The sequence below is a fragment of the Periplaneta americana genome, chromosome 2 (genome assembly GCF_040183065.1).
Source record: "Periplaneta americana isolate PAMFEO1 chromosome 2, P.americana_PAMFEO1_priV1, whole genome shotgun sequence".
In the NCBI taxonomy this organism is placed as follows: domain Eukaryota; kingdom Metazoa; phylum Arthropoda; class Insecta; order Blattodea; family Blattidae; genus Periplaneta; species Periplaneta americana.
Window position 1 is genome coordinate 44,880,047 of NC_091118.1, and position 14,146 is coordinate 44,894,192.

The window sequence follows — 14,146 nt, forward strand, 5'->3', positions numbered from 1 at the left end:
GGCCGTGCTAGGAAATGTAAATATTATACATCTTAATTTATAACGTAAATACTTCTGTATGTTATAAATTATTTATAAATATATTCGCCAAAGTCTTATTCAAATATCACATGACTTCTCACCCTGTCAATAAGAAAATTTATTAAATGAAATTACCTAGTTAAAAATAAAATGTTATAATCGCAAATATTTGTTTAATTTTGCTGTTTCACTCATCATCATAATTTTTGCAGCTACTGTTAAACTGGACCCATGAATTTCGTACCGAAGGAGGCCAAGACAATACCGGGCAATGAAGTGCAGGGTGAATCAAAAGTCTGGAACCATATAAATATCTTCCATATGCTTGATTTTCGATTGCTATAGGTGTTACCAGTATTTGTAAGACCAAATGCTCTACCAGTGACACATTCGATTGTAACTATCAATCGTTTCAAAACCCGCCATTTTGGATGCAACTTTGAAATTTTAAATGGAAAGGGGGTCACGTAGGTACTCAAAATCATGCAACATTTTCTGAAAAAATCAATGGTGCAACCCGTTTTGAGATATCTCTGTTCGTTTTCAAGTTATTTAAAGATAACTGTCATAGTGACACAAATATTAGTTACTGCATCTACAGATATTTTGTAACATGGTACAGTACTAAGGAGGCTTTGGTTATTCTGGTAATTAACTTTTCCTGTTTGATTACCCTGTGACAGTTTCAAAGCAATGTTGTGATTATATGAAGCTTTCCTATAACAAATTTCTTAATTTTCGTGATGGCGTTATCGAAAGAGGGAAGAATTGATATCATTCTTCATTCTGATGGTTTAAGCCACAGAAATGTTGCAGCAGACTGGATGAACATTTCCCTGGTCATTGGATTGGTCGGCGTGAACCAGTAGAATGGCCTGCCAGGTCTCCAGATTTAACACCCCTTGATTTTTTCTTTTGGGGTTACATAAAAAGCTTGGTATATGAAGAGAAAATTGAGAATGTGGAGAGAACATTTTGTAGCATTTCAGGGGTGACTTTAGCACAGGCTTCAATGATACGGTTCTTTAAATGTTCCACATTCTCGAATATAAAACACGATTGCACCGTAAAAAAAGGTCCGTTCAAAAGCAGAAAAGGGCAAAAAATGCACCAAGAGATAGAACATTTCCTCAAATGACGAATAGATAACAAAAGACTGAAAAATAGAGTAAAAAAAGAGCCAAATGAAAGTAGGCTGTATTGGTTCGTGTTGAAGTGAAACGAGTTTATATTGTTTCCTGCATTGTCTTTGATGTCTCAGAAAACAGATATATTTCATCAACTTCCGAGCCCTAATTATTATTATTATTGTCACTACCAACCATCTCTCTTTGTTGTCGTAGCTATGTGATGGAAGTCAAAGGAACAATGTTTATGCTAGATGGGGGATAGCAGGGGCCTAAATAATAAGAACTGTTGATTTTGAATTAATATATTATGCCTGCAGTGTTGTTTCAGAAGTGATGCATGTTTAAGGGGTAAACAGTTAGGGAAAACAGTTCGCCGAACAATGGACATTATGACAAACGGCAATGACTCGTATCTTGTGCAGTTAGCTGTGTGTTGAAAGACCCACCCCGCAATTGAGGAATTATAAAAATACACACGCCACTGCAAATCGACGATAATTCATCGTTACTGCTTTGTTTTTGCGTAATTTTGCAGGATCAAATATTTTTATCTATCAGTTGTTACAGCAGCGCGAGGGATTAGCCCTTGGTGAATTAACATTTGGTTTGGTTTTAGCACCCTTTGGATTTTCCCCGTTGTCAGTGTCAATTGGCATTTTACAGTGGCAGAATCGTTGCTGGATTCATAGAAAAACACTGCCGCAATGATCAGTGGGTGTCGAATTTCGGGAGCAGGCAGCTGAATCTGTGCAGTTCTGTTTCATAAGGCACGTAAGGTCTTTGTTCTTTGAAAAGGGTAGATCGCACAATCAAAGAAAGGGCTAAATAATTAATCAATGATATATAAATGAGTGAATAAATGTATGTATTAATTCGAAAAATAAATTAATAATGAAAGAAGGAATGGATGAATAAATGTATGCATAAATAAATAATTGAATAAATGAATGAATGAATAAATAAATAGAAGAATAAATAAAAATAAAATGAATGAATAAATGAAGAAATGAATGCATCAATAATTTAATAAATAAGTGAATAAAAGAATTAATAAAAATAAAATGAATGAATAAATGAATGAATGAATGAATGAATTAATTAATAAAAAGGGATGAATAAATGAATGAATACATAAATAAATAATAATTGAACAAATGTATGAATGAATTCATTAATTAATAAAAAATGAATGAATGACTAAATGAATGCATAAATAAATAATTGAATAAATTAATTAACAAATAAAAACAAGGAATGAATAAATGAATGAATAAATAATTGAATAAATGAACGAATAAATTAAGTAATAAATGAAAATAAAATGAATTAATGAATGAATTAATTAATTAATGAATAAATAAATAAATCAATTAATAAACGAATGCATAAATAAATAATTGAATAAATGAATTAATAAATAAAAACGAGCAATGAATGAATAAATGAATGAATAAGCAAATGAATGCATAAATAAATGACTGAATAAATGAATGAATAAATTAAGTAATAAATAAATATAAAATGAATGAATGAATAAATGAATAAATAAATTAATCAATTAATAAACGAATGAATGAATAAATCAATGAATATACGAATGCACAAATAAATAATTGAATACATGAATTAATAAATAAAAACAAGGAATGAATGAATAAATGAATGAATGAGTGAATAAGCAAATGAATGCATAAATAAATAATTGAATAAATGAATGATTAAATTAAGTAATAAATAAATATAAAATGAATGAATAAATAAATAAATAAATAATTTAATAAAGGAATGAATAAATAAATCAATGAATAAACAAATGAAAACTATTGAATAAACGAATAAATAAATAAATAAATGAAATGAATAAATAAATAAATAAAATAAATAAACAAAAAAGATAGACAGACAGACAGCTAGATAGATAGATAGATAGATAGATAGATAGATAGATAGATAGATAGATAGATAGATAGATAGATAGATAGATAGATAGATAGATAGATAGAGTAATAAGTAGCAAAATGAAAGTGAAGACTATATAATTAATCAATACCGTACATAAATGAATGAATAAATGTTTGTACTAACACGATGAATAAATAAATAGATAAATAAATAAATAAATAAATAAATAAATAAATAAATAAATAAATAAATAAATAAATAAATAAAGTGGACGCATTCATTCCCTCCCAGATTACTCTACCTGTAGGAAGGCGGCGGAGTCCGTCTCCTTGAGCGCCTCGATGCAGAACTGCAGCAGCCCCGTGGTGTGTTGCAGTTTGCACGTGCACGTCGACACTTGCTCCTTGAGGGTGCGCAACTTCATCTCCTTGCTCTGTCGGATGAACTCCAGCAGCTCCTGCTTGCGTCTGTGAATCGCCTCGATTAGCGCGTCGCACTGTGACGACACCTGAGTCTCAAATTCAGAGCAATTCTCCTGAAACAGAACACAAACATTCATATTTACTCCCTGCATGATAACAGTTCTTCTTAAAACACAATCATTGCTTACCAGAAAAGGGCTCTTCTTAAACAAAACACAGAATTCCCTACATGATAACAGTTCCTTTAGAAATACACTTTGATAAATTTCTTACAAGACAACAGCTCTTATAAAACTCTCTACAAGATAACAGTTCTTCTAAAATCACAACTTTGATAATTTTATTATTCTTTACAAGATAACAGATCGTCTAAAACAAGACACAAAACTCCCTATATGATAACAGTTCTTCTAAAAACACAATCTATGATAATTAATCTTTACAAGATAATGGCTTTTGTAAAACAAAACACAAAACTCTTCACAAGGTAACAGTTCTTCCAAAATCGCAACTTTGATAATTATTCTTTACAAGATAACAAGATAACAGCTTATCTGTGGCACGCTAAGTATACCTCTTCATAGAACATCTTGTTATTCATCATCTTTTACAATATCCACCTCGCGTCAATGGAATTCCTTGTCCCAAAATATTAGGGGCTGCAAGACAACAAGTAGGCCTACCTTTAAGAACAGCTTAAAAGATAACCTTATTAGCATTTCACTCCAATCATACTGATTTAAACTATCACTGACTACATTGTTACTTTTTTCTTTAGACATCATCCTGATTGTACTGTATTTTCAAAATTGTCTCATAATAATCTCTTTCTATTATCTAATATTATTTGAAATATATTAACATTCTATGTATTTTAGTTTAATTCTGCTACACAGTTTATTTCAGTGTTTAATGAATAGTTCATAGTATTTTGTTGTTTAATTCGTAAATAACTCTTGTATACATGTAACTCTCATCTAAATCAAATTGTTGAATTCTTTGTAAGTTCATGCATATGTATATACACTTTTTGCTGGTTGAGTGGAAGAGAAGGCCTTACGGCCTTAATTCTGCCAGCTAAAATAAATCATTATTATTATTATTATTATTATTATTATTATTATTATTATTATTATTAAAACGAGACACTAAACCCCATATATCATAGCGGTTCATCTAAAAACACTATCTTGATAATTAATCCTTACAAAAGACAGCTTTTCTAAAACAAAATACAAAACTCCCCACAAGATAAGAGTTCTCCTAAAAACATAATCTTTGGTAATTATTCTTTCAAAGATAACAGCTCTTCTAAAACAAAATACGAAACTCCCTACAAGATAAAAGTTCTTCTAAAATCACAAGTTTGATAATTACTGTATTCCTTACAAGATAATAGTTCGTCTAAAACATGAGTGTCCATACGCCTATAGAACCAGGAGATATTGCGCGTCAAGCATGCTCAGCTAAGGTCAATAACTTTCCATATAAAATAGGAAAAACGACCTTAAAGAATATGCGCTGCGGGTTGCTTACACCAGGGGCTACTTTGTACGAGTTACAAGGGGACATCTATCGTCTAAAACAAGACACAAAACTCTTTGTATGATAACAGTTCTTCTAAAAACAATCTTTGGTAACTAATCCTTAAATGATAATAGCTTTTCTAAACAAAACACAAAACTCCCCACAATATAACAGCTCTTCTAAAACAAAATACATTACTCTCTACAAGGTAACAGTAAAAGACAAATAATGACAATTACTTTCTACAACATGATAATTCTTCCAAAAACGCAGTCACATTTTACTCTCAACATGACAAGAGTTCTTAAAGAAACATAATTACTCTTTACAAGGTAATAGCTATTGTTAAAGAAAACAAAAATATGACATGGGCTTCATTCATAGTATCTCTGAAATTGCAGGAAACGTTTATGCTTTCGATTGGGTAATATTGTGAAATTAAGAATTTTAAGGAATTGGTTTTTATTTATGAAGATTGTGAATATGTTCGAGAGTGAAATAAATTTAACCAATTTAAATGTTGTATTATTACTGATTATTTTTCCTTTCTTCAATTATTATTAAATACATGTATATATATGTATATAGTATATTTGTAGATTTATTTACACTGAAAATTATGGTACTGTGTTTCATATGAATGATCCGTTGCTAAGCAATGACGTAAGATGTTGAAATATGTGTAACATTTTATTCATTTGGTACTTGAGCGTAAGGTTTCATATTACAATTCCCCGCAAGATAGCAGTTGATGCAGTGATAAGCAGGCAGAGTATTTTTGTTCTCAAACGTACAGCGGCTCGAATAGTTTCTTCTGGTAGGCTACATCTATTACGTCACGTCGATGCATTACGTTAGCCATGGATGGATAAGCAGGGTAATATTGTAAGCAATTACGCCTAGACCATGAATCATAATACAATACAGGCGCTCCATCGTCAATGTTGTTTATGTAAAACACCAAGTTACGACTACATTGTGATCTGATTCTAATACTGAGTAAGATGCATTTTCATTCTGACTTTTGTGTTAATATTATTTTAATTTATCAATCTATGTTATAATATATTATTGTATTTCATTTTGATCTGTATTTTGTATATATAGTGTAAAATGTAAATATTGTTAATTTATATATTGATTTTTGTTATTATAATTGTGTCACTGTAACGTCTTGTGACGTAGGAAGAACATCATCTTAGCTGCAACAAATTTTTACTGACAATTTTATGGTAAAAGATATGAATTTCATAATCTCAGAATACATATTTTTGTTTACCGTAACGGAGCTGATTTTGTTAAATGCAGTAATTGCATATATTGTATTTATAGAGTATATAGCCTACAGTTAATGTGCTTCATGTTTACTATTGTTCTATAATATATATTGTATATACTAGTTCACTATTATTATCGAACTAATTATATTTCCTGTAATAATATGTAGCACTAATATTATGTAGAGCGCTAGTTTCGCAGTGTTAGTACGTTTATGTGGTTAAAAAGTAGCTGGACAGACCATTTCAATTTAGTAGCAATCACAGTTACAGTTGTCATGATCCATTATTATTATTATTATTATTATTATTATTATTATTATTATTATTATTATTATTATTATTATTATGTACCGACTAGGTTTTACTTTTCGTAGCGTCCTGACATAAGTATTTAAGGTTAGAGTTTGAACCCTGAAACTCCAGGATATAGGGTAAACATTGGTAATTTCGTGGCAGTAGTTATTTCGTGATACTTTTTCTTTGCTCTTTTGTGAACAAACCAATGGTGTTACGAGATCCAAATTTCAGTCAAGGGATTGCATATGTTGTTTAGTTTCCAGAAACATACAGCTAAGCTTTGTGTGACCATTGTAGCTGCTTCAGTGAGCTTTTATGTTTGGAGAGAGCAAGTTTGCGTCGACTTCTCAGGCATACAAATTTTGTGGATGTTTGTAATTACATTGCAGGCTTATTACTAAAGGTAAGCATATGATATTTGGTACAAAGATTTATTGTATCTTCATGAAATTTTAGGAAATGTTTTTGGAATTTTAGATACATCTGTAGTCGCCATACAGGCTTAGCTTTACTGATAGAAATCTTAGCTGTTTAAGGCGAAATTTTGTTGAGCATTAAGTGTTACAATTTTTAAAATAGTATAAAATGTATTACAATAGGAATTTTAGAAATCTGAAGACAAGATGTGATAACAAAAAAGAAAAAGGGGACGCAATGGGTTCAGTATAGCTTCTGTTTGATTTGTTATCATGCTAAATTTCAATGATAAGTGCTAGATGACTTACTTGCAAGAATTGTGACAGAAGATGGAACATGGCTCCACCATTTTGGACCGGAGACAGAGGCAGACAATAGAGTGGCATCATGCAAATTCACCAAAGAAATAGAAATTCAAAAGTATATCTTCGGCAGGAAACGTTATGGCTACTGTGTTTTTCGATTCAGAAGGACTCTTGCTTGTGGACATCATGCCATACGGAACCAACATTAATTCTGACGGGTATGTTGCAACTCTCAAGAAACTTCAAGTTCGACTGAGTCGTGGTCGACGACATCGGAAGAAGCAGGATGTTCTGCTATTGCACGACAACGCATAGCTATATGTCAGTCACAAGACCACAGACCAGATCAGAAAATTCGGATAGACAACACTGAAAAATCCGCCTTACAGTCCTGAACTGGCACCGTGCGATTACCATCTCTTTGGGAAAATGAAGGATCCCTTCGCGGAACGAGGTTAGAAGATGACTCCCTTGTGCACGCTGCTAAAGAGTGGCTCAGACGTGTTGGTCCAGACTTTTACAGTGTTGGTCTACAGGCTCTCGTTTCTAGGTTACGTAAGGCAGTTGAAAGGGACAGCGATTATGTGGAAAAGTGACATTTTGTTCCTTAAGGATGCATCTACATTCTGTAAAAATAGCAAAGCTGTAGGATAAAAAATATAATTTTTAAACAAACGTTATGCATTACTTTTGGAGTTACCCTAGTAATATAGGCTATAGTAAAGTCCATAATAAAAGTGTTCACCCTTTCAGGGCAAAGAAGATCCCTTTTCAATTTCAATTTTTACTTTGATTTCATTCTTATTATGTGTTGATATGTATTTCTATGTTTTCTTGCTATGAATATCAGACGGAATTACTATGTTTGAAGTCTTGTAACAATAAATGAGAATTTCATTTGCCTTTAATGAATTTTTCCACAATTCTTCTACATCTCACGAAATTATCAATGCAATATCACGAAATTACCAAGGTTATCACGAAATAACCAACCTTTCAGCTTAAGTTGTAAAAGTGGTTTTTGGCACATATTCAAGAACGTATCCAATCTTTTATGTCTCCAGATTTGTACAGCAAGTTATCGTCTTTTAGATGAAAAAATCGGAATAAGGATATATTTACACATTTGCATTTTAAATTAGTTTTCATGAAATTATCACGAAATTACCAATGTTTACCCTACTAACCGATAACTTTCCTAACTTGTTTGGGAACAAAATTGCGCTGCGGTGGTGATAAGGCTTTACAGGTGGCAGTAACGTCTTGAACAAATTATTAAAGTATAGGACGACTCCATATATCATACGAGAGGAGAATCGTCAAAAGCAAAAGAAAGCATAACTAATAATATAAAATTAATAAAAGAAAGACAGACATAGTCCAGCAATTAATGGGATTCAAATATATCCTTTCAATTTTTTTTTTTTGCTCGTATGTAGAGACTATGAAAAATATCTCCAAACTTAACATCACAAGTTGGAAGAACACGTGATTTATGTGTTTCTGATAAAGAGATAGATGTGAAACTTCAAGAGACGTTAAATGGAGAAACATCTTGTACTACAAACTTCACAGCGTCAGTGCTGAACTCTTAAAGAATCCTGTGGGACGCGTAATCGATCCCAACGTCACAAGTGGGAGGAAGTAGTGTGGGACGAGCATGCTAGAGTACCATTTACAGCATTATCACATAATTCTGCAACAGCCAGCTCTTCCAACCCTTACGTGGAGCCGACGTACTTCATGTGGTACTTCAATGCAGAACTGCCGGATGCAGGTGCTGCAGAATTCGTTGATGAAGAGTTTACTCCTATTTTCTAAAGCTTTCATTTGCTACGGATTTAGAACCAAAACCATCTTATACGTACAGCAAATTTTTTTAAGTCTGTCCGTTCGTGTGCCATACACATTCATTGTTTCTTCACTATTTAACGAATTTTGTTAATCTTAGTATCTACAAATCAATTCAACCATAATTATGTACAGTAGTGTCAAAAAAACCGGACCGATCCTTATAGCTGATACAAAAGAATCCTGTGCTTTGTATTGTGTCAAACTGTGGTAATTTCAATATGGATAGTGAAGCCAGAGGTATGTACTGCCATTACTTACTTACTTACTGGCTTTTAAGGAACCCGGAGGTTCATTACCGCCCTTACATAAGCCCGCCATCGGCCCCTATCCTGAGCAAGATTAATCCAGTCTCTACCATCATATCCCACCTCCCTCAAATCCATTTTAATATTATCTTCCCGTCTACCTCTCGGCCTCCCCAAAGGTCTTTTCTCCTCTGGCCTCCAAAGTAACACTCTATATGCGTTTCTGGATTCGCCCATACGTGCTACATGCCCTGCCCATCTCAAACGTCTGGATTTAATGTTCCTAATTATGTCAGGTGAAGAATACAATGCGTGCAGCTCTGCGTTCTGTAACTTTCTCCATTCTCCTGTAACTTCATCCCGCTTAGCCCCAAATATTTTCCTAAGAACCTCATTCTCAAAAATCCTCAATCTCTGTTCCTCTCTCAAAGTGACAGTCCAAGTTTCACAGCCATACAGAACAACCGGTAATATAACTGTTTTATAAATTCTAACTTTCAGATTTTTTTACAGCAGACTAGATGACAAAAGCTTCTCAACCGAATAATAACACGCATTTCCCATATGTATTCTGCGTTTAATTTCCTCCCGAGTGTCATTTATATTTGTTACTGTTGCTCCAAGATATTTGAATTTTTCCACCTCTTCGAAGGATAAATCTCCAACTTTTATAGTTCCATTTCGTACAATATTCTGATCACGAGACATAATCATATACTTAGTCTTTTCGGGATTTACTTCCAACCCTGCCATTTAATATAAAAATACGCAGTTATCTTTGCCGAATAGAGGTAGAAATGTAATATTGATGTCAGATGAAAATAAAACTCTCGAAGTTTTTTCGTCTGTAAGTCTGAGGCACTGAAGGAAACAAAAGACGGTAAAAATCGAACAAATGCAATAAATTTCATTGTTACAATTAATTATACAAAATGGATATGTTTTGTGACTAGCAAACTTTGAATCTGTGACTCTGAAATTAGCTACAAGGGTCGGTCCGGTTTTTTTGTCACTACTGTACATAAACTATAACAAATTTTACTAAAAATAAACTAAAGAATAAAAATATACATAATATTTCGAAATATATTATATAGAGTGAGGCAAAGAAACGGTAGATTTTTAAATTGTGAAAGAAACTTTAGATATTGTAAATGTTATGTTTTAATTAACGACGCTCGCAACTGCAGAGGTTATATCAACGTCGGAATTTTGTCCCGCAGTTCTTTTACATGCCAGTAAATCCACTGACATGAGCCTGTCGCATTTAACCACACTTAAATGCCATCGACCTGGCCCGGGATCGAACCCGTAACCTTGGGCATAGAAGGGTAGCGCTATACCAACTCGCCAACCAGGTCGGCTAGATATTGTATTTATTATTATTATTATTATTATTATTATTATTAGTCACCGGCGTGGCTCAGTCGGTTAAGGCGCTTGCCTGCCGGTCTGTAGTTGCGTTCGGGCGCGGGTTCGATCCCCGCTTGGGTTGATTACCAGGTTGGGTTTTTTTCGGAGGTTTTCCCCAACCGTAATGTGAATGCAAGGTAATCTATGGCGAATCCTCGGCCTCATCTCGCCAAATATCATCTCGTTATCACCAATCTCAACGACGCTAAATAACCTAGTAGTTGATACAGCGTCGTTAAATAACGAACTAAAATTAAAAAAAAATATATATTATTATTATTATTATTATTATTATTATTATTAAAATGTAGAATAAAGTATGACATTTGCATGTAACCACTACTTCTTGAAAATGACATCCTTCAAATGCCCTCCACCAACGTGCATACATTCTTGTAATCGCGGCCACTTTTTCTCTATATAACAACGCTTACACGAGGGATTTCGTGTATGTAACTACTGAAAAGCAATTCCCATGTATAATCGAGCCGTTCAGAGCAAAAGTGGTGCAAGTCAAAATTGGATAATGAGGTTTAAAGTAAAAATTCTGTAAAATACAGCGCAAAGCAGTAATTGATACGTCATTCTTGCTATCCACTGACTACTAATAGTTTAAATAAATTGAATATTAATTGCTACTTTGCGCTGTATTTTACAGAATGTTTACTTCAACCCTCATTACCCATCCTTGGCTTACACCACTTCTGCTCTGAACGGCTCAATTACAAGCTGTAACATTCATCGCTTATGCATGGTTTATTAGCAACGTTTTCTGTCCGAACTCTGCATAAGTCTCGTATAAAAACTATACGGGTGCTATTCATAGACATTTCGCTAGTCTGCGCTACGAGCGTGCTAAACTAGCCCCGGCTATCGACTGGTTATTTGTATGGGATTCATATCATATCATATCATATCATATCATAGCATATCATATCATATATCATATCATATATATCATATCATATCATATATATCATATATCATATCATATCATATCATATCATATCATATATCATATACCTATATCATATCATATCATATCATAACATTTCATATCATATCATATCATATCATATCATATCATATCATATCATATCATATCATATCATATCATATATCATATCATATATCATATCATATCATATATCATATATATATCATATCATATCATATATATCATATCATATATCATATTTCATATCATATCATATATCATATCATATATCATATCATATCATATATCATATCATATCATATATCATATCATATCACATCATATCATATATCATATCATATATCATATCACATCATATCATATCGCTAACACTGGTTTATGAATACGAAAAACATTAGTTCGCTGATCATCCACCGGAAGTCCGCGCTAAGAATGTCTATGAATATGGCCCTACATGGTTTATTATTAAGACCGTAAGGGTAAAAAAATGATATAAGATGTATGTGCAGAGACCCGAAGTATAGTATAATATACCTGCATTTATGTCCTACAGAATTTTTTCAGAATTTTTCCTCATTATAGTGACTTTTTTTGAAGTGTAGAATTATACTGAACTTCAAAAATGAAATAAAAAATATCTCAGGTCTCAGGAGGCTATAAATATCTGCTGTAGTACACAGTAAACTCAGTAGGCGCTTCACATGTGAACTGGTGAACAATGGAAAGCAGTCATAAAATTTCACGGAATGACTTGTTGTTTCTATGTGTGGAACTGAAGAAACAAATTTTAGGTTTCCTGTTGTGCACGTGTGTATAGCAAATGTTGGCATTAACCGGGTGGTTAACATTCAGATAACAGAGGGCTGGCATTCCTCCACTGTTATTCATTCATTCCAATGGAATCCCTTCAGCAACACGCGTAGACAGAAACGCGGAACGATATAACTGTCCAAATGTTACCTACGTGCATAGAATTTTGTACCAGCGGTGCGCCATTCGTTCAATAGTTAGAGGGTCGCTTTTCCACGCAGTGGATCAGAACTCAAATCTCAGTCAGTAAATTAGGGAATGAGTCTGAACTGTCAAATGATGCAAGCTTGCTCTTTCGTTATCTAGAATCGATCCTAGTATCACAGTCTAGTACATACAGTCACGAAGCTTGAGTTGTGAGGTTACTAGGAACAATAGACTGTGCAGGTACTATTTCGCATTGTCTGTAATGAGGCGATAGTAGCGATCCTAGTGCCTAGCAACTATCTATGGATGCATATAAGGTTCGTTCCAACAACAGTCCGGAACCGTCCGTAACCATCGTGAGCATGCGCAGTACAGAAAAAGCGTTCCAACACAATCCGAACCAGTCCTGAACCGGAAACATGTACTGCAGTCGGGCGTTCCAACAAGCTTTTGACACGGGTTCGGAACGGTCAGAAATAGTCCGTGGATTGAGGCATGTACGGAAGAGTACGCGAGACGCGCATGCGCATAAGCTCACCAACGTCTCCTGGATACTGAAGAAAGACATGATCGACTGTTCACATCATTGAGGTTAAAGACGAAAAGTGACAGTACAGACGAATAATAAAACTAGAGATTTAATTTAAATTTTCGCCAAAAAGAAAGGGAATGGGAATTATTTGGGTACCGGTATTGAAACAGTTAATTACAATTTCAACATGCAGCTTTGATTAAAAGTATAATAAATAACGTACATACATTAATAATTAAAAAAAAATAACTATTTTTAGATGAGAGTCCCTCAGTACACGACGTTGAATTTTCGGAATTCTTGCCTTCCATATTTTTTGTCATCTTTTTTATTGAAAATGATCGAAATTCTATTTTCTGCAATTAGAATTAGCTGCGAAACGATAATAATTAAGCATCCCGTTCTTAGCAAAGGTCATCACAGTTATAGCATCTCTGGATTTAGTACATAACGATCCGCGAAAGCGTTCCAACAGCGTCCAGTCAGTTGCAATCCCATAGCAGATGCTCAACTAGCGCATGCGCATAAGATGGTACAGGAACCGTACATGAACTGATCCATAAACCCCTTGTTGGAACGAACCTATTTATTACATATTGAGCTTCGGTACTGTTACACTAGACTGTTAAAGTCTGTGTGATGTATCTTGTCTCACTTTGAAAAGAGAGAGAAAGTAGATATGTCTTACTTCGTCTGTGTTGTTATGGTGATGGGGAATGGAGCGATCCCGTTCATCCATCCAGTGTCGGAAGGAACTAGTTGCTACATTCTGTAGCGCAAAATAAAATAAAATATCTCTCTTTGTACTGTGTAGTTCCGTCACTGAGCTTGTCTTTCAAGAAATTGAGTTCCGGTAGCCTGCACAATAACAAGGTTTTGAAAGGAA

General features: G+C 33.6%; 1 protein-coding gene across 2 annotated transcripts in view; it reads right to left on the bottom strand.

The window, feature by feature from the left end:
- The window catches only part of LOC138693074 (E3 ubiquitin-protein ligase TRIM9-like), a 409,349-nt gene that overhangs the window by 140,700 nt on the left and 254,503 nt on the right, over positions 1–14,146 (bottom strand). For both annotated transcript variants that reach the window (XM_069816661.1, XM_069816669.1), the window contains exon 3: positions 3,355–3,588. In XM_069816661.1, coding sequence (XP_069672762.1) covers positions 3,355–3,588 — 234 coding nt within the window. The remainder of the gene's footprint in view (positions 1–3,354; positions 3,589–14,146) is intronic.